The following is a 22507-nucleotide window of genomic DNA, read 5'->3' on the forward strand; positions in this document are numbered from 1 at the left end:
TATGCAATGCTCTTATTGGTAATGAACACTTTATTCTTTTTTTTGTTAGGATATTCATTAAACCGGATGGAAAATTAAATTTCTATTACACAACTACTTTTTTTTTTTCTTGTTTTATATTTTTCTATTAAATTTGATAGATATTCTAAGGCATGAATTAAATTGCAACTTTACTATTGTTAATAAAAAAGAAAAGTGACGCAGCAAAAAATAAAAATAGTTAAAAGGAAAAAACTGCATTTACCTAATAAAATATTAAATATATAAATTTTAATTAGTTCAATTAATAATATTCTCTCTTATAATTTTTTTTTTTGAGAGATTTTTAAACTTATAGTGTTAGTTTCTAAGATATTTTACCAATCAAGTTAACTAAAACCCACAATGCCTCTCATAATTTTTTGAGAGAGTTTTAAACTACGGCATCAGTTTATGATAATTGTTTTCTTTACCATCAAATTAAGATATTACTCGATTTTTTATGCAAGTAAAGATTAAACTCAGATCTTTTATAATTGAATGTGAGAATAATGATTGAATCTTACTTATGTCAAATAAAAACTCAAAATATTTTACTTTGAAGGTAAAAAAAAATATATATATATATATATATATATATATATATTAGTTTCATCACACGCATCATGCATGCTATGAAGCTTTTTTTTTTTTTAATTATCATTTTTAATTTTTTTTTGTAAGCATTCATTTTAATTTGTATTCATTCCAATTTGTATAAAGTTACTAATCAAGTAAGCAACACGTGCACTATAAAAATATAAAATGAATCCTTTTCGATTTTTTCTAAAAATACTATCAGTCAGATCCAACTACAACAGTGCAACTACATTTCAGGGCGGAGAGTCCGAAACACCGAAAAAGACCATATTGCCCCTTGTTAACCAGACTCTTATATGACTCATCACTCCTCCTCACTCTCCAAAAATCTTCGGCAGTTTGATAGGTTTCGCACGCCGTAACAGTCTCTACACACACAAACACAATAATGTCTCCTCCTACTCAAGTCCCGAACGGCGACATCGCCGCCGTAATTTCGGCCTCGGCTCCAGTTACCAGCCGACTCGCCGCCGTATACAGCGAGGTCCAAAGGAGCCGTATTGACCACGCGCTTCCTCTCCCCTCTGTTCTCAGAAACTCCTTCAAGATCGTCGACGGTCCCGCTAGCTCCGCCGCCGGCAATCCAGGTCATTCTCGCGATTCCTACTGATTCGGATCCGCCGAGTTTTCGCTGATCCAAAAAACTTCGATTCCGTTTGAGTCTCTTGTTTCGCGCTTTTCTCTTTGATTTCAATGATAATGTTCAGGCATTTGGTTATTGGATTTGAATGCGTTGCTTCGTATTTTATTCTTTTTCAGATGAGATCGCAAAGCTATTTCCGCATGTGTTCGGGCAACCATCGACATTGCTTGTACCGAGTGATTCCGATGTGTTCCGGCCGGATCAGAAGCTCAAAATCGGCGTCGTTTTGTCTGGAGGCCAAGCTCCCGGAGGCCACAATGTGATCTCTGGAATCTACGGTGAGGATCTCACTGAACCTGTTATTCGACGTCGTTTTATGAACTATTAGTTCGAATATATATATATATATATATTTTACGAATTATTGGAATTGTAGTTGACTGTGTTAATGTGTATTGGTTGGTGGTGGTGTAGATTACTTGCAGGACCGCGCGAAAGGAAGCACATTGTACGGGTTTAGAGGCGGCCCTGCTGGGATCATGAAGTGCAAATATGTGGAACTCGATTCAGACTATATTTACCCCTACAGAAATCAGGTGAGGCCTTTTCGTGTTATTCAAATTGATTTCTAGTATTCGACTTAATTATTGCGCAAACAATTGTGATGCCTTTTGATTAGTATAATTTGATGTATGTGAATTGTTGCAAAAAAAAAATTTGTTTTTGTAAGCAATTATGCTGTTTGGAAATGCATAATGCATTGGGAAATAGGTGAGTAGAATTGAAGGTTTTATTTGATAATAAGTTATGTTGTGTATTAATGTGAATATGATGTGGTGATTTTAGGGGAGTCTGGCACCTTTTAGACTTGGACTTTAGTGTAGGTTTATATTCTAGTAATCTACTATAAAGGCTTAATCTTTGGTATCAGAGTTTGGTTTGTTTATTGGCTTTATGACCAATGTCTATTTGTGTAGTTAGGACCTAGTTGGCAAAGGTTGTATTGGAGAGTCCAACATTAGTTAGGTTTGGACTCTGGTATATGTTTATGTGCTAGTTGGGCCGAGCTTAAGCATTAAGGTTTTGTATATGTTAATTCTAATGTGCGTGTTTGGATTCACTTTGCTGATTGCTTATTTGCTAAAAGCAACCTAGAAAAGGAGGGGGAAAAGTTTTTATTTTTCAGTGCGAGGCCTGCCAAAATAAGCTCAAAAAACTGGGTGTTTTGGGCTTGCCAAACACACCTGTGCAAACGTTTTATTCACTTTGTATGTACTTTAGCCATGAACTATACATGCAGTCATGCATGTTAAAGTTATAACTTATAAGATAGTCATATTTAATTTGCTTGTCTTTTCTTTTTATCAGGGAGGATTTGATATGATCTGCAGTGGGAGAGACAAGATTGAAACTCCAGAGCAGGTGAGATTCTTTCTTTTTATTTTTTTGTCTGGCTTATTTATTAAATTTCTTCTAAATTTTTATGTGCTAAGACTAACTGATTGCAAATGGATATGATTTTCAGTTTAAGCAAGCTGAAGAAACAGCATTGAAGCTTGATTTGGATGGACTTGTTGTTATTGGTGGGGATGACTCAAACACAAATGCCTGCCTCCTTGCTGAAAATTTCAGGTTATCTCACGAGGAAATCTTGTTGAAATAATAGGTTTTTATCTTGCAGTAATCTATGTTTGTTTATAAACTTGCATTTTAATTTCTTTTATTATAGGGAGAACTGCACTTTCATTTTAATCATGGTTTCAGAATGATGCCTTAAGTTATCAATTTCACACTTAGGTGTCTCATGTTGAAAGCTGTTAACTTGACATTAACTAATAATAACTGCAAGCAGGGGCGGAGGGAAGGGGAGGGGCTTTTTTACATACATATTGTACTTGTACTGTGTATTAGTTCATCACAGGAAAACCATTTCACATTCGGGGCCACTGCAACTCTTTTATAAAAAATAATGGGTCCCACCTTATAATAATATTATAATAGAATAAAACCACTTGTACAGCCTACTTCTCCATCACTATTTTGCTGAATAGAATTATGAAAAAAAAAAAAAAGGAACCTATTTTCACTCACTAGTCATTATAGCACCTCAAAAAAGTTGACAACCACAATTTTTCACGACTTTTTGTCACAACTGTTGCATGGCAGTGTGATTGTTGAAAAAAATAGTGAGTTTATGTGTTAGTATTTGTTAATCACTCACAATCTGACATGTCAGAGTTTTGGAAAAAATGTTGTGAAATAATTTATGGTCTAGAACTACTCATAGCACCTCTGTTATGTATAACAATTTTTTCTCTCACCAGCATTTTTCAGTCTCAAACCCAAGTTTTTTTACAAACCCAAATTTGAATTTTGTATGACAATTACATGTGCATATAGTTTTTTTTTTTGGATAGAAAACTGAAATTCCATTAACATGAACAAGAAAGAACTACATCATTTGAGAGAGTATGTTCTAAGAAACAAGGGCTCTCCTCAATCTAACTAACAAATTGCTCAACACCCTGAGCATGTTTTGCTAACAAGTGAGCTACTTGATTACCTTTTCTACCAATATGTGAAATAGAAAAACTACAAAAAGCACTTAAAAGAGAACTAATTCCATACACAACTGATGCTATCGAAGATGAGGAGGAGAAATGCCAGCTATTGCATTTGAAACCATGACAGAATCTCCCTCAAGAGCAATCTCATTAAACCCCATATCTCTAGCAAACAAAATCCCCAATTCGTAAGCTTTTGCTTTGGCCTCCAAGGAACCCAGCTGCTGATTTAGCTTCATTGACAAAGCTCCCATAAGCAATCCTTCACAATTACGAATTACAACTCCTACCTGACTTTCTTTGTTGTGCAAAGACAGCCCCATCAACGTTTACTTTAAAAACAGAACCCGCTGGAGGTGACCAAACCTGTCTGCAATGTGGTCCTGAAACTAGTGCAGAAGGTGCTGCACTTGGAGAACTTGCTGAAGCTGCAGAATATGCTGCTTTGAATGATTCAATATATTTTCCACACCAATTGACCAACTCCAATCATGTCATAAACTTCCTGCCATGTCTTTTCTCATTCCGCCTAGTCCATAGAGCCCAAGCAATGGTCACAGCCAATGAGAGCACATCATTATCACTTCTCTGAACATGCACCAGAAACCAAAACAATTCCATAAAGTCATTAAAAAACAGATCTTGCTGCCTGCAGAAAATTGATGTAAGAGCCCAAGTACCAGCAGCACATAAGCAGCTCCAAAAAACATGTCCTGATGATTCACAGGCCATTCTACACTCTTCACATAAATCATTTCCAACAATCCCTCTCTTTTTAATGTTAGACAATGTTGGTAGAATGTTTTTACACGCTTTCTACGCAAAATGTTTCACCTTATTTGGAATTTGCTAACCCCACAACACCTTCCAAAGTGAATTCATATTACTATTATCTGAACTGGGACCTGAATCAGCTTGCTCTCTAGTCTCCATTACAATTTTGTAGGCACGCCTCACTGAGAATTTCCCATTTGGGGTTGCACTCCATATCAAAACATCGCTAGGCAGAGTTGAACTTAGTGGCAAACCAAGAATGATCTCAGCTTCATGTGGTAAGAAAATCTGATGAATTAATTCAGCCCTCCACTTCCCAGTCTCACTGTTAATCAAATCAGAAACAAGAGCTTTGGGAGAACACTGAAGCAACTATATCTTATTTATTTTCAATATTTGATTTTTGACATTTAATTTCCTTTACTTATCAAAAAAAGAAAAGAAACAAGAGCTTGACAACCCAACAATTTTGGTGGTGATATTACTTTAAAAGTTGATGGGTTTGGCAGCCATTTATCAGACCAAATCCGAGTCTTCTGTCCGTTCCCAACCCGCCATCTTACTCCACTTCTAACGATATGTTGTGCAGCCATTATACTCTGCCGCAAATAAGATGGACGCCTTCCAACAGTAGCTGCCACAAACTCACAATCAGGAAAATATTTAGCTTTAAGAACTTGATATGCAAGGGAATTAGTTTCTATCTGAAGCTTCTAACCTTGTTTAGCTAGTAAAGATAAATTAAATTCCTTGAGTAGTTTAAACCCATACCACCCTGATTTTTTGGAACACAGATTCCCCCAACACATCCAACTCATCTTCCTTTCATCCCCCTTCTGCCCCCAACAAAAATTTCTTACCATACTCGTCAGTTCCTCACAGATAGAATTAGGAAGTTTAAAACAACTCATAGTGTATTTAGGCACTGCTTGGGCAACAACCTTTATCAAAATTTCCTTGCCAGCTCTAGATAATAGCTTTTCCTTCCACCCTGCCAATTTGCTAGTTAACTTCTCTTTAAGTTCTAAAAAGGTATTGCGTTTAGAGCGACCCGCCAAAGATGGAAGACTAAGATATTTTTCATGTTGGCGAATGACTTGAGCATCTTTTCTCAATCTGAATTCTTCCTTGATATCAGTAGGAGTATTTGTGCTAAAAAATAGAGAAGTTTTTGTTCGATTTAAAAGTTGACCCGAGGCTTTTTCATAAATCCCAATTATTCTCTAAAAAGATTCACACTCTTCCATGGAAGCTCTACAAAATATTAAACTATCATCTGCAAAAAATAAATGAGAAATACTTGGTCCTCTTTTACAAGCAGCCACCCCATGTAACACCCCATTCTCCACTGATTTTTTAATTAAAGCGGAAAGCCCTTCAACACAAATCAAAAACAAATAAAGAGATAAAGGATCACCTTGACGTAAGCCTCTAGATGGAGTTATAGAACCACTTGGTACGCCATTGATCTTCAAAGAATAAGTGACCATGGATATGCATTGCTTCATCAAACTTCTCCACCTTTCTTCTTTTGGCTAATGTGGTCCATAGTTTTAAAAGCAACTAAAACATTGTTAGTTATAACCTTCCATGCACAAAAGCACTTTGAGTATCACTGATAAGAGAAGGCAATATTTTCCGAAGTCTATTAGCAAGAGTTTTTGAAGCTAATTTATACACCACATTACAAAGACTTACAGGACGATATTCAGTAACCTTGGTAGGATTTTTTGTTTTAGGAATAAGAACAATCAGTCATTAAATTTTGGTGGAACTTTCCCATGATTAAGAAAATCCAAAGCCGTTTTAATCACACAATCACCAACTGACTGCCAAAAGTGTTGCTAAACAAAGGGGGCATACCGTTAGGACCCGAAGCTTTAGTTGGATACATCTGCTTCAAGGCTCGGGAGACTTCAAATCCATGGAATTCTGATGTAAGCATATTGTTCATCTCTACCGAAAGATTTGGCTGAACAGCATCTAAGATCTCAGCAAAATTTGTAGGTTGAGCTGATGTAAACAGATCCTTGTAGTACTTCATGAAAACCTCCTCAATTTTGGATTCATCTTCCTGCCAAATCTGATTGTCATCAAAGATTCCATTAATATGATTCCTTTGAAATCTGCCTGAAGCTCTTGCATGAAAGAATGCTGAATTCCTATCCCCCAACTGTAACCAAGTTAGATGAGATCTCTGACTCCATATTAGCTTCTTCCCTATCCAGCCACTCATTTAATTCAGCCCTTATTCTACACGTCTCCTGTACAAGCTCTAAATTGGATTGTTGCTTGTCAAGCCATTGGAGGCGTTGTTGTAGACTATTAATTTTTGTTTGCACATGGCCAAATTCATTTTCATTCCAACTCGCCAATCTGTCTCGGCATAAATCCATACGCATTAAAAAGGGAAATTCCTCCCCAGAAAGCAATCCGTCCTCCCAAGCTTCTGACACTACTTTCTCACAGCTTTCATCTTTCAACCACATAGCTTCAAATTGGAATGATTTGCATATAGTTGTTTATTTATTTTGTTATTAATATCAATTAGTACTTTTTCGGATTAATTTTACTCTCTTTTGATATTGCCCCCGCTAACCTAAAATCCTAGCTCCACCATTGATTGCAAGCTTTGTAAAAAGACAAGTACCCGCCCTTAGCACTTTCATGTCTCTCTTTCACTTTCTCTTTGTAACTCCAAAGTCAAGAAAGGAACATAAAATGCAACCATACTTATCCCAAAAAAAAAAAAAACCTCCAACTTCAAGAAAGTTTCCTGTTTTTACCTTAGTTGCAGATTCCTCCTCATCAACTCCAGATAATTTAGTCATTCATTGGCATTTTCTGTATGATATCTTATTCTAGCTCTTAGCAAGCAGCCCAGGGTTGAACTAACAGGGTTCTTTAGACTTTAGTATATTGCTGTAAAGTTTCTGTATAAAATCTTTTGTTTTCCCCATATAATTATGTTAGTAATCTTTTTGTGAACTTGTCTTTTTTTATTTGTTCATTCAGGAGTAAAAATATGAAAACTCGGGTAATTGGATGCCCTAAGACCATTGATGGTGATTTGAAATGCAAAGAGGTTCCCACAAGTTTCGGGTTTGATACCGCTTGCAAGGTGATTATAAATATAAAACAAAAATTTCCCCTTTGTTTTGTATATGTTTCATCTTTCATGTTTTCATATTATGATATTAATTATATAGAGAAAAAAAAAGTCATACCCTGTATACAAAGCTCTCACTTTTGTGGGAGCTTTGTATGTGAATTCCTTTTTTTTTCCTTACAACAAATGGTGAAGGGTGGAATTTGAACCCAAGTTCTCCATAAAAAAACTGAGCAGTGTCACTGAGCCATGAGGCTCTTGGCAATTATACACGAACTCTGTAATGTAATGTGATCTCATTTTCTGGAAATTTATTTCTTAAATATCAACATGTTGTTAAAGTGAATGTTGTCATTAAGAGGCACTTGAAAATCTTTCATGTTTGTTCTCATAATATATATTTTTTCTTGCAGATTTATGCAGAAATGATTGGAAATGTCATGGTCGATGCCCGGTCAACTGGAAAATATTATCATTGTACGTATCATTCATTTGAGATTGTCACAAATAGCATCATTTTTTTTTTTCAGTACTGTGAAATTGCGATTGATTACGCATCTATGAATTGTAACGAACTCTTCGAATATCCTCTCATATTATCTCATCCATTAGTTGCCAAATGTACTAGTTCCTGTACGCTAATTACTATTAAATCATGTCTGTGTTTGCAGTTGTACGGCTTATGGGGCGTGCTGCTTCACACATTACGCTAGAGTGTGCTCTACAAACTCATCCAAATATTTCTATCATTGGAGAAGAGGTATCTTCATGAATCTATTATGTTGCTTTGAAGAGACTTGTCTAGCCTGTTTAGTTGCTCATTACTTTCTCAAGAAAAGAGAAAAGAAACATTAGGCTCTTCTTCTATCTCTATGACAATCAAAGCATAAGACATGACCGAGTCTGATGAAGACTTATGTGAAATAAAAAGGTTTGAGTTGCAATTTAAGGATTGTCAACAAGTGGGTAAATCTGAGCCCCTGTTATTATCAGCAGACCAGACTAGATGAGGTTTCCTGGACGTATTGACCTTTTCCTGACCCAAGTTGCATTACTTAATCTATTTAAATAGTTATTAATTGCTTTAATACATAATTTATGTTATTTATTATTTTTATATATTTTTATTTCAAAATCTGTTTTAAGCAGGTTACCCTAATCTCAAAAAGGACTGCATTGAGATTTTTTTCATCCCAATTTCTATGCAATATGTATCAACAATTTCTCACACAGAACTTTGAGTTTTTTATTCATCAAAACTTCTTTAAGATTCACAGCCTGTTATTCAATATCAACTGAGGATTGTTTGTTGCAGCTGTTAAAAATAATAGTCATCCCATACCTTGGCATTCCTTCTCCACAGAGATTGAGGGATGTGTAAAAATTGGTTGGAAACATATGGTTGGTTAAAAGTTAGGAGACACTTCCTTGAATTGACATGTGCATATGATTCTAATTTGGATATTTCTTGCTGCAGGTTGCTGCTAAGAAGCTGACATTGAAAAATGTGACTGACTACATTGTAGATGTAATCTCTAAACGTTCAGGACTTGGTTATAACTATGGTGTTATTCTTATTCCTGAAGGTCTTATTGATTTCATTCCAGAGGTATTATTCTTGATCATGTAATCTAGTACTATGTCCTTTATCTCCCCCCCCCCCCCCCTTTCTTCTTTTTTTTTACTGGAATCTGGATTTTTTTTTTTTTTGAGAATCAAGAATCTGGATATTTGGGAAATTGATGCGCTACTTTTCTACATGTACATAAATGAGAACATCAAGTTGTTGATATACTTTATATTATTTTATTTCTTTGACATTTGCAGGTACAGCACCTTATCTCAGAACTGAATGAAATTTTGGCAAATGATGTTGTAGATGAAGGTGGGCTATGGAAAAAGAAACTTGCCAATCAATCTCTACAACTTTTTGAATTTTTACCTGAAGCAATCCAGGAACAGTTGCTGCTTGAAAGAGATCCTCATGGAAATGTCCAGGTATATGTTTTATGTATATTACTATATCTGTATATGATTCTCACCTATTTGGAGTTGTTGTAGTAATAGTTTTTATGTTATACGTGTTTCTACAACCAGGTAGCTAAAATAGAAACAGAGAAAATGCTTATTCAAATGGTTGAAACTGAATTGGAGAAGAGGAAGCAGGAAGGTACATATAAAGGCGAATTCAAAGGGCAGTCCCACTTTTTCGGGTACTTATATTCTTTCCCTGAAAAGATGCTACCATTTCGAGTCACAGAGTTGAACATAATTTTTATGCCTTGATGGTGGGTCTGCATGTTGATGTATGTGATTTGGGCGTCAGGCTTGGGGCTACCCTTGATTAAACCTTATGGTCCTGACTCATATAGTAACTTAACATTCATAGTTTCTCCACATTTTGTGGGGCAATTGATATTGAGAAATTTTTTCCTAGATTAATGTCCAGGACATTGTTATCTTATATGTTACTTCTGTGTAATTCTCTCTGTAGGTACGAAGGGAGATGCGGTTTGCCTACTAACTTTGATTCTAGCTACTGCTATGCATTGGGATATGGTGCAGGAGTTCTCCTTCATAGTGGAAAAACTGGGTTGATATCATCGGTCTGTGTTTCTATCTCTGATTCCATTTCATTCCTTTCAATGTAATCTGTCCAAAAGTGGGCAGAATGATTTATTCCCCTCATAAAATAAAATAATGTTTTTACCCTCATTTCCATAAAAACACGAATAAATATTAAGTTAGTAATCCATGCAATGCATGGGAAAAATTCAACAAAAGAATATATTCATGTCTTACACATTTATTTTAATAGTATAAAAAAGGATATAAATTTTTTGATTAGAATTTGTTTAGAGAAAATCGGATTGAGATCCTCTAGAGTTCCTAGGGTACTCTACCATGTAAAGTTCTATTAATTTTAACCATTCATTTATAATAAAAGGTCCAGATTTTTCCATACCATTAATCCACTAACAAATCCCCTAAAATAATGGTTTAAAAAATAACTACTCATAAATGATAATTATTGCCTTTACCTCTTTTACCTAAATCAGGTCTCTAAGAAAACGTGAAGTCATCTTCTCCTTCCCCTCTTCATTTTTCAATTGTTCCTTAAATCATTTTGGTTGTTAATTTCAAAGCATAGGTTCGACTAAAATGGGACATAGAAAAATCATATTTTATGATCCTAAGTGCCAATCATGTACTTGAAAAGAAAGGAAAAACATTTATATGCTTAATTTTAATAAAATTAATAGAAGACTAAAAAAATTGGAATGAAAACTCAGGTGTCTCTACCATTCATATATATATATATATATATGCTTCTTGGTCTATGTGCATAATAATCAATTTTCTAAATAAGCAAATTTCTTTTGTATTTAATGCTGCAATGTCATAGCCACTATTCGCATTTAAGGTAATACCTATCATTTATGAGCAGTTATTTTTTAAAATCATTATTTTTGTAGATTTGTTAGTGGATTAATGATATGGCGAAATCTAGACCTTTTATTATAAATGAAAGGTTAAGATTAAAAGAACTCTACATGGTAGAGTACCCTAAGAACTCTAAAAGATCTCAATCCGAGAAAATCAAACCCAATTTAATGAAAAATATATGGAATTTGATAAATATGGTAGTTATTAATAGGCATTTATTATGATTCTATTTGTATGTGAAACTATCAATTCTACCATTTGAAGGAAATATTATGTAATAAGATTTTAATGAAGAGCGTAAATATACTTCTTAAAAAAAAAAAAAAAAAAACGCAGAGTATAAATATAGGAGGTTTTATATAGAATATAAAATTAAAACTCAATTAAAAAAATATATATATATATATATATTTAAAAAATGACATGGAAATATGTGGGCTTCTGAAAGCCCATGTGGCCACATTAAAAAGTCAAAGAATTTCATTTGAAGAGCATAAATATACTTCTTTAAAAATTTAAAAAAAAAAAAAAAAAAAACGCAGAGTATAAATATAGGAGGTTTTATATAGAATATAAAATTAAAACTCAATTAAAAATATATATATATTAAAAAAATGACATGGAAATATGTGGGCTTCTGAAAGCCCATGCGGCCACATTAAAAAGTCAAAGAATTTCATTTGATATATATATATATATATATATATATATATATATAGACATAATAGTTTATTATATTTTTATTTCTTTTCCTTTTCTTCTTTTATAACTTCCAAAAAAATAAATACTTCCTTCCATTATGTTTGATTACTTCAATCTGCTTAACCCCCTATGTTTTTTTCCTACCTTTTTCTTTGCTTTTGATTTCACATTTTGTTTAGTAGTTTAATTGTTCCTTTTTAGGGAAAGTTTAATTGTTCTGATAATGAAAATGATAACTTAGCCAATTTTTGTACTTTGCATAATGTCTCCAGGTTGGGAATTTGGCTGCTCCTGTTGAAGAATGGACAGTTGGTGGGACTGCATTGACTTCATTAATGGATGTTGAGAGAAGACATGGTAATGTTAACTGTTTCACTTTATCAAAATCTGCAGATATGATATATGGGAACCTTCCCTTTTCTCCCTTTCCCAGTGAACACGCTGAACAGAATTCACCATTCCATTACTCTTGATATATCCTGCAACCTGTTTAAACACTTTTTTTTTTTTTTTCCTTTTTTTTTTCAGTAGTGTAACTGCCATTCTATGCAAGTAAAACACACATTATAGGGGAAAAGAATTATTTTCATTGAACTGTCATGGCAGATTTTTTTAATGGAGTCAGTTTATTATTACCATGTTTAAGCTTTAGAAGTTCTGAAGAAAATTGTCTTGGCAAAGTATATAGGATTTTGGGTCTATAGTTTCACATAGCATATCTTTCATGTAATTTATCATTTTTCTGAATAGTTTGAGCTCTTATTGAAGTTGAATTCATTTTCCAGGTAAGTTCAAGCCTGTGATCAAGAAGGCAATGGTGGAGCTTGATGGTAAGTGTTTTTGGCAAACTTTCTCATGATGTTCACTTACATATTAAGTTGTAAGGATCAGTTGTAGCATTTCTCCTTACACATGGTGGGCATTCGGCATATATATGCAATGTTCATCACTTGTGCTAATTTCCTGAACCAAGAAAAAAGTGATCAGCAAGTTAATTAACATGATGAATTTTCAGGTGCACCTTTCAAGAAATTTGCGTCCTTGCGGGATGAGTGGGCAATCAATAATTGCTATTTCAGTCCTGGTAGGTCATTAATTTTGAATTCATCAACCATCATTTTATGGCTTTCTGGAATATTGTCCCATCCAAATGCAAACAACTCATCATATTGCCTGCTATCTATTTTGTTTGCATTGACTAAAAGTTGAGTGTCTAATTTAAATATGTAACTTCTGTCTTTAATGATTTTCATTGCAGGTCCTATCCAATTTAATGGCCCAGCATCACTTGCCGTTAATCACACCTTACTCCTGGAACTTGGAGCTCAAGCTTAGGCACGTCGTTAAAGTCATGCTTTGATGCAAGTACACATATTTTAGAGGAAGAAATTAAACCTACACTGTTGTGCGTCTTTTGGATTACTATCTTTTGCTTAGAGGAATTTTGAGAGTTGTATTTTATTTTATTTTTTTTCTGTATTTTGAGATTATCCATCAGGTGGTTCTGCATCTATTGGTAAAACTTGTTGGTGAAGCTCCCTGGCACACCTCTCTGACTACCTTATTTGTGGGTGTTTTGTTGTCATAATTCATTAGAAACATCTGTTTTGCTACATGTTGAAAACACTATAGACAGCAAATTTCACAATTTTTTTATAACTTATAAACCTGGTGAATTGTGATAGTGCAATATCACATTCACCGGAACCACCACTTATAGAAATTTTATTATACACTAATCACAATTTGTTATCTGGATAGTCATGAAAAATATTGTAAAATTTGTTGTCTATATCACAATTTGACATCTCAATATCACTTTCACTAGAACCACTGCTTATTGTTTCGAAGTTAGTAAGAATGCCTTCGGTGACATCCAATAAAAAGGATGGCAAATAAGGTGGTGAAGGAGCCGTAAGGATTTCAAATAGAGCAGAGAAGTGGAATACTCATTTAAACGATCCAAGAGAACCACGACATCAGAAGTGTGGTGAATGTTTAGCTAGTGGCAGACCTCATTAATGATGACACTAGAGTTTGGAAAACGTAAAACTGTAAAAGTATTCAACTGGTCCAACCCTTTGGATGCACAATTTGTACACAGTAAAAAGAAAATGCATCTGGCGCTATCAGCCCGTTCTACTCACAGTAAGCTTTTTCTCGTCGACCAAGAGATCAGATTCTCGTCCAGCCACGGGACCGTTTTTCTCAGGGACCAAAGTATTAGAATCTCTCCCATGGACCGTTAGGAAACAATGGCGATCCTTATATTACATGAGAGATTGAAATTTGCTACTTTGGAAAGCTAGTTTGTGGCATAGTCCCAAAGCAGTCTTCAGTCCGAGATTCCATGTTAGAGAGCATTCTTTGTAATGTAGAATCAGAATCTTACTATTCTTGGTATGCCATCACTACCAAGAAACTTGGGCCCTCGACTGATTACCCAGTGGGTTAAGAACTTGTACAGTTATAAACCCAGCAGGTCTTTCCATAAACTATTACGGAGGCTAGAGACTTTTTCAGTTATTTTGTGTTTGTTGACATCATATCAATTATATACCCCAAGCTGGTCTTTCAAATATCAACCTGAAGGAGATGCCAAGAAGGTGTTGGAGCCCAATAGCTAGTTTTTTCCATCCTTTTGACTGGACTATTAGTCTATCACTACTCTAATTGTTATGATATGATGTACATCTTTTGAAGTCCTATTAGTTTTAAAACGAATCACACGTTAATAGAGTTGCCAATGTGGCTACCCATTTTTAGCTGGGGACTGAGATGGTCAAGTACTACCTATTTCTAGCTCTACCTCTTTGTTTTGTAGTAAACCATATATATTCAGCCAAAAAAAAAACTAATACAATAAGACATAAAATTGTCACAAAGTGCAAATGACGGCAGGATATGTTGAAAGGACTTCTATTGATATTAAGTTAATAACTGTAGGGGATGGGTGTTCGGGAAGGAGAGGAGTTGTAAAGACTCCAATCAAGCAAATGGAAGGTTTGACAGTTTTTACAGCGATTAGTTTGTTCCACTTCTCGTAAACCTGATAAACTAATCGCTGTAAACTGAATCTACTTCCAAAATCAAGGATCAACCCATGAGGGTTGATTTCAAATACTTTGAAGATTAAGCTAAAAGCGTGGTTTTCTTCTACAACTAAAATACTAGAGTTTTGGTAATAGTAATGAGTTCTGCTATATCGGTTTGGAATGAAGATAACTCAAACTCAATTTTCATAATTAATTTTTCTAACTTTATTTTTTTACTCACTTTAGAAATAACCTGTTTGGTTTCATTTTGGTTTTATATCTTGGTACATATCTCTTTTCTATAACTCAAATTTTTGCATAAAGTGATGAGACTTATTGAAAGCCATAACTCAAAACTCAAACATCCGAATTGTGTTTTCTATTTCGGTGGGCCCCATATTTTTTGAGTTTTGGGTGATGAAAACTGAGTTATATAACTCAGTTTTCATCAATCCAAATACCTAAAAATTCACAAAATTTCTCACACCCCATTTACGTATTCAACTCACTACGTCTCACTCTAACACAGATAAAAGGTATGTTCAACTAAAAATTATGTGAAAATGTTTGTTCCTTCAGACTCTCTCAATAGTAATCTCATACCTTTCGTAAGTCTTGTAGCATTCTCATTAAGAATGCTAGATGTTATAAATGCTAAATTTTAACGTCAAGTTTGTAAAAAACACCAAAAATCAAACTACAACAAACATGTTAAACTTTAAAAAAAAAAAACTGAACTACAGTGAGCTTTCAATGTTTGTGGTGGAAAGTGTGGTTTATGTAGTTATTTTTTATTATTTTAATAAGTAATTTATATTATTTTAAACAAAAATGGTAAAAAATTAGATCTTTTGATGTTTGGTATATTGTAAAATGAGTTATTAAAATTGATAAAGTGACTTTTTAAAATACTAAATGCTAATGGGGTGTTTGATAAAATAATTATTTTATAATTTTTTAAAATATGTGTGAGTGAAATAGTATGTAAAATTATATATAATATTATTTAAAATAAAAAAGTGTGTTTGAAACGAGAGGCCACCCCTAACATTTTTTAAAGTTTTGATGGGAATCTTCTCAGTGCAATTATAAACAATAATTGGTTAGGTTGGTGAATACTTTCCCTATGAGAATGTGTTTGTTCTGACAACTTTCTGTCCCCTCAGATTGGTTGAGGAGATGCGTACCAGATATGTCTTCCGAGGTGGCAGATTGAAGCCTCCCCTATCTTGTAGCATCAAATACAAATTTTACTGTAGCTGCAAGTCATTAAATGTTGATTTAATAGGTTAAGATGCTTTTGAAGCTTCTTGGGATGCCTCTTATCTTGGGATGGGACTTCAGATGAGCTGAGATTCAATTGAAACATTTCTTCAAGCAAGTATACAAGCATCTCAATCCGAATAGTTCGGTTGTCACTAGCCAAAAAACAAAAAAGAATTCAGGTTGGTCCCTGCCTGTCGAGTCTCACTGTAAGGGAAGACTTTTTATCCCTCTAATAGCATACAGTAAAATATAAATTGCGATCATGTTCCCATATTTGTAGAGATTTGTTTGGATTTCAAGTTCGTGTTAAACGACTTGATTCGAGTATGAATTCTATTGTAGAAATTGATAATTGATTTAATTCTTATGAATCTACGGATATGAAATTATTGAGGTAAGAGTAAGATATAATCCTTATTCATATAATTAAAGTACTTTTGTTGAAGCTCAACTTATGTTTTCAAATTCGTATGAAATGCCTAGAATTTTGTAATTCAACTAACACTTTTTTGTTTGTCTAATAGAGATATCTAAAGTTCAAATTCAATTACTTTCAAATATCAATATTTAAAATTAAAAGAATCAATCCAATTCAATCCAATCGTATGAAACAATTTAAGTTAGTCGCAATTATTCTTCCAATCCAGGGATTTTAAATCCTCAAATCTACGTGCAATATTAGGACCATGTCTTGTAATAACGGAAAGTCATAAACTAAACGAGTCACATACACACATTGCCCGTTGGCATCATAAGAACCAGCTTATTGTCATCAATTTTTACAAGTTGTTGACATCTTCAGGTTCGGGATGATGTTTGGTATATAAGAACAGAAACAGAAGCTTGATCCCAAAAGAGTAGGGTCATTGAGAAGTTAAGTCTATGAAAGGACTTCTAAGGAGGGCTTTCTGAAGTTTTGGAGGGCAATTTAGAATTAGAGGTCGTTCATGACAGCAAGCTCAGTTTCATTCAAAAAGCTTTATGTGCTGTGTAACCAAGAATATATACATACATATTCATCAACAACTAAAAAAAAAAAAAGAATATATACATACAACGGGAAAGAAAAAAGAAAAATCAAAGCCACACTTAATGCAGTTCTAAACACTAAACAACATCTATATCACGATATAATTCGTTGGCTTCCCCTCCATGTCCCAACATCAATTCTAAACAGTTTCCCCTCCATTGAGCCACAAAATTTTTAACCTCTTCTCCTAATGTAATTTTACCATATTATGCTCCCTTTAAATGGTTTAAAGTGAGCCACAAAAATTTTAGACAAGAGTGATGGAAAGACAGAACATAATTTTACCATATTATGCTCCCTTTGAATGGTTTAATTAAAGTGAGGATAAATTGGATATGCTGATTAAAGGAGCAAATCTCCTTCCTCCAACACATCCTTGCACCTTGTATTTCTAAGATGACAAGTCCTTTTAGCATGAACCAAAAAAAATTTAGAAAAATAAAAGAAAGTTACAAAATTTATGACACTTTAAGGGTGGGCAGATAATTCTCCATTATTGAACCTCATGTCATGAATTATTGCTCACAAAGTTATCACCTAATCATCTTATTGGTTAATCTAGAGAGTCGGTCCCTAATAATACTTTGAGCTCCTGTAGTAGCTGGAAAAGAGAGAAAGTCTGAAACTTGGCTGTTTTGCCACATAAAATTGGCTGCTTGTGCCTTGCAATCACTCTAAAAACTTTGATGCAGAGCTTAAAGGATGGTCACTTTTTCTTAGCAAGACAGCACGACTTTGCTTTATCTTTTGAGACTTTATATCCAAAGTTCTATGAATCACATGCTTCTGATTTGGCACTGTAATATCCTCTTGCTACCTATTGTGAATGGTCACGTGTGCCTCACCTTTTAGATTTATGGGTTTGCTCTATCTAGGGGTGGCAATTCGTGTTCGTGTGTCGGGTTCGTGTCGTGTCAAGTCATGAGTATTCGACTATATAGGTCAACACTAACCCGACCTATTTATTAAACGGGTCAAGATTTCTCAACCCTAACACGACCCATTTATTAAACGGGTCAGTCGTGTCGACCTGTTTATCAGATTTTATCAAAATGAAAAATAAAAATTAATAAAAAAACAAAGAAATAAATATTTTTAATATAAAATTTAGAACTAACGAGTAACTGCATCACAAATAATCATTCAAAGTTAAAGCATATCCTAATATCACAAATAATCAATCACAATATGTCAAAGAAAATAAATCACAACAACTAATAAGTTTATATACCTAGAGTTTGAAGGGTATATTGGTAAAATATCATTTAATTAAACGGGTCAGACGGGTCAAACAGGTTCTATGTGTTCAACCCTAACCCAACCCATTTATTAAACGGGTTAGTCGTGTCAACCCGAATATGACACGAACCCGTTAAGCCTCAACCCATAACCTGCTAATTTCGTGTCGTGTCGTGTCGGGTTCGCGGGTCGTGTCAAATTTTGCCACCCCTAGCTCTATCCATCTTTTTCTACATATTTTAATAATATAATTTAGACTATACAAAGTCTTAAAATATGTTATAAACTTATAATGACACCTGCCTCTTTAAACTATAAAGTTCTTTTTGATAAACTTATACTATAAAGTACTTTAGATAGAGTTCATGTTCATGTCACTTAAATATAAAGCCAAGAGAGTTGTATAGTTTTGCACTAAGATTGAAACATCCCACATGGTCGGTAAGAGCATAATTACCTTTCATGCAACTTGAACCTATCATTACCAAGGGGAAGTAGACACCAAAAGTTGTATTCGATTTTACCTTTTGGACCATTGGATAAATTTACTAAATTAAAAATTATACATTCAATGAGAAGATGACAAAAAGGGTTTGCCACATCATTTCTTTTCTACGGCCACTAAGAAGGTTACATATATAATTTCATATAGTTTAATGATAAAAATGGATTGGATAAGTTTTGAGAAAAGAAAATGTGATATCCAAGGCAACAACATATATGGTAGGAGGGAAAACACTAGCAAACTTAAAATGAAGGATTTGGCTAACAATGAACTTAGTAAGTGCACATGTTAATCAAATATCAAGAAAAATACACATAATCACAATGAAAATGTGCGTGCAAATTAATAAATATAAAAAAACAGAGACCTCATGTGGGAGGGCATGAGGTTTTATTATGTGACGCATTCTATGAAAATAATTGAAATTCTCTTAAGTTACATTAGAGATAAAAACAAATTTGAAAATATAGACTCTTTGTTTCCTTTGGTTCAATGTTTTAAGACTATATTTTGTTACATTTTCTATTTAATATTTTAAGACTACTATTTGTTTCATTTGGTTCAATTTTTCAAAACTTTTCCTCTCTCACACACAAAAAGCTCTGCATTTTCATTCACCCTTTTAACTTCTAGTCCTTTGTATACACATGTTCACAGCTCTTCATGTCATCCCATCTCAAATACACTCAAACAAAAAACTGATATTATTTACCTTCAACCTCTCAACAACACCTACATAACTCCAACATTGCAAAGAAGGGGGCTTGCATTTTTTATTCAGTGACAATCTTGTGGTTTTGATGATGAAGTTGGGCGTTGTGGATTTTGTGAAGATTGTGATTTGCTTTGAGTCTTTAGGTGTTTGAGATTTTGGTTTTGGAAACTTGTAAATGTATTTTGTTTTAGAACTAAAGAAAAAGAAAAAGAAACTTTATAATTTATTATTTATGAAGTAAGCATTTTTTTTTATTTTATTTTGTGTTGTGTTAGAACTCATAATTTGTAGGTTCATTTGTAAGTTTTTTTACTGCTATTTTGTGCAGTATGTGCATAATGATAAAAATAAAAATTGATAATGATTACAAAGTATTTTCCAATTTTTTTTAAAAAGGATATGAAAGCCTAACTAAAAGCAATTAAATTTTGATAATTAGATGTGTTTTTAACCAATTTCTCTTTGTTTAATCACGTTCTCTTTCGGTTGATATTTACAAATGATTTCCTTAATTCATTGAGATGATGAATTGGGTGTTTACGATTGAGGCCTTTGGTTGCAAAAATAGATTGATCAAGTGTTTGGGAGGTTGCTTAAATTTATGTAATTTTAGGATATAAAAGTATTTTATACTTTAAATTCTTATTTAAAAATTTAAAAATCATTTAATCAATTCAAAAAATAAAATCTACTTTCAACAGTAAAGTTAAAATATGTTACAGTCTTATAGTGTTATACAATTTTTTTAATAAAATATGAATTAAGAAAATCAAGTTTCAAAGTATCTAACAATATTGTGGACAAACATAAATATTATACACCAAAATAAGTATTAAATGTAGGTCTTGATATAAATAGAAATTATTTCAAATAAAATTCTAAAGTAGTCCGCATATCATGCAAGACATCATCTAGTTATTGATAATTGTACTTTCTTTTTTAAAAGTATAAATTACAACTTTTGTGAATTCTAGTTAGCTTAACTAATAAAGTCTCTCATGGTTGTATAAAAGATCTGGAGTTCAATTCCTGCCTACACAAAAAACTAATTAGTGTCTTGGTCTGATGATAAAGGGCCATCATTAGGAGTGAACGCCATAGGTTGAAACTCTCTCTCAAAAAATAAAATTACAACTTTTTTTTAAATATTTGTTATTTCTTAAAATATACTCTTAGAATACTCATTAATAAAACCCTAAATTAATAGTACTTATTTAGACAACATTATCTACAACTAAAATAAAGGCATTAGATGACCATCAATCACTACCACTAGAACCTCCAAAGCAATTAATATAATAGTATTTAAGAGTTCTCATGTAATCCAGATACTTTCAAAATTGTCAAATAGTATTTAGGAGTTCTCATGTAATCCAAATACAATAGCATAGTTATCTGTTATTTTGTAAGAAAACCTTTAAACTTGAAATATTTTCAAAGAAGCAAACAAAAGCACAAACTCTTATTATTCTCTCTTTAGTCTATTCTTCTTATCAAGATTTGGTAAATAGTATCATCAGAAAAAATCAGCATTTTTTTGCTACTGCAGGTCCATCAAATTGAAGTCTCATTTATCTACGCAGTCCATCAAATATTTCCTGCAGTAAATATACTCTTACCACTTACGGAGTAAAAAAAAAAAAAAAAGAAGAAAAGTTTTTCATGGTCATCTGACTCATCTTCGTATCCATCCAGGTCATATTATTTAACTAGACCCTTTGATATCTCTGTCAAACCAACCATAATTGATAATACACCAACCCTTTTTGCAATTGGAAAAAATAGTAACTTGAGGGAATTTGAATTCACTTGTACACGGGGGAAAAGTTTTTTATGCCTTGCATGTGAGAGTCGTCGAAGAGAATAATTGCACTCGGTGGTAATTTGAAAAGCCACATTAAAATGGTAGGTAGGCATCACATCGAAACCACCATAAAATAAGTAGTTTTTTGCTTAGAGACATTGATAATATAAAAGCAACTTCGAAGGAATAGAAGAGTAATGCAGAAGAATTCGTATAAGTATCAAAGTCAAGCACGAGATGAACGAGGAAGAGAAAAATTGGTGAAACCCAATGCATAGTGCTATGAGCTTTGAACCGATATGTGCTTGCTTTGTCCAAACTCACAGCCATTATCGTTTAGTTTAGGTGTCCTACTTCGGGGATTTTTTCGAGGTTAATTTCCCTTATTAGTATTACATTAGTAGTATTGGGTTCGAAGTGAGCCATATATAGTGGGTGAGGCACTACTTTAGTGACTAGTGAGTCCACGTTAACTTATAGTGCCCAATAAGTCATACCCAAAAAGTTCGATATAATTTCTTCCCAGTTAACTTATAGTGCCCAATTAGTCAAACCCAAAAAGTTAGATATATTTTCTTAAATCTTGTATCTTACATTTTCTAATTAAATTCAACTAGTCAATAAAATATATAAATTGAATTTGATTGCTCTTTGGAAGGAGAATAACACATACTAAGTTTCGTCTTACAGTATATAGATAGGAATGTATCTTATATGACAAATCCATCGATCATCTCTCGTTTAAATTTGAATTTAATTATTTAAATCCCGTATGTATGTAGAGAAATTCCATCTATAGTAGTTTCATCAGTCAATTCTAGAAGTAGGATTTTACTTTGGATCAAATTTAGCTACAAAATTAGTTGTAATCTTAAACTATAACCTTACTCAATGTGAATTTTGACAAATTCATCATTAGATTACATTTTCTTTTTATATCCTCCATGCTTGCAAAATTTCTAAAAAAATTAAAGATCAATAGTTATATTATCAATAAATTGTTTGAATTGCAAGTTTTTGTAATTTAAAATATATATATATATATATATATATATATATATATATATATATATATATATATATAAGCAGAGACTTCATGTGAGAGTGCATGAGGTC

The 22507-nt window shown here is 33.2% G+C and overlaps 1 protein-coding gene across 1 annotated transcript; it reads left to right on the forward strand.

Annotated features, from left to right (window-relative positions):
• The first annotated feature begins 930 nt into the window (after nucleotides 1-930).
• Nucleotides 931-13412, forward strand: LOC142633399 (pyrophosphate--fructose 6-phosphate 1-phosphotransferase subunit beta). Its single transcript, XM_075807630.1, has 16 exons — nucleotides 931-1205; nucleotides 1378-1539; nucleotides 1676-1797; nucleotides 2570-2623; nucleotides 2727-2833; nucleotides 7555-7660; nucleotides 8062-8125; nucleotides 8320-8408; nucleotides 9126-9257; nucleotides 9476-9646; nucleotides 9746-9861; nucleotides 10143-10254; nucleotides 12070-12154; nucleotides 12583-12627; nucleotides 12813-12881; nucleotides 13056-13412. Exons 1-16 carry the CDS (start codon nucleotides 1007-1009, stop codon nucleotides 13130-13132), a joined length of 1710 nt encoding a protein of 569 aa, XP_075663745.1. The 5' UTR covers nucleotides 931-1006; the 3' UTR covers nucleotides 13133-13412.
• Nucleotides 13413-22507: the final 9095 nt, after the last annotated feature.

The sequence above is a fragment of the Castanea sativa genome, chromosome 5 (genome assembly GCF_040712315.1).
Source record: "Castanea sativa cultivar Marrone di Chiusa Pesio chromosome 5, ASM4071231v1".
Lineage (NCBI taxonomy): Eukaryota > Viridiplantae > Streptophyta > Magnoliopsida > Fagales > Fagaceae > Castanea > Castanea sativa.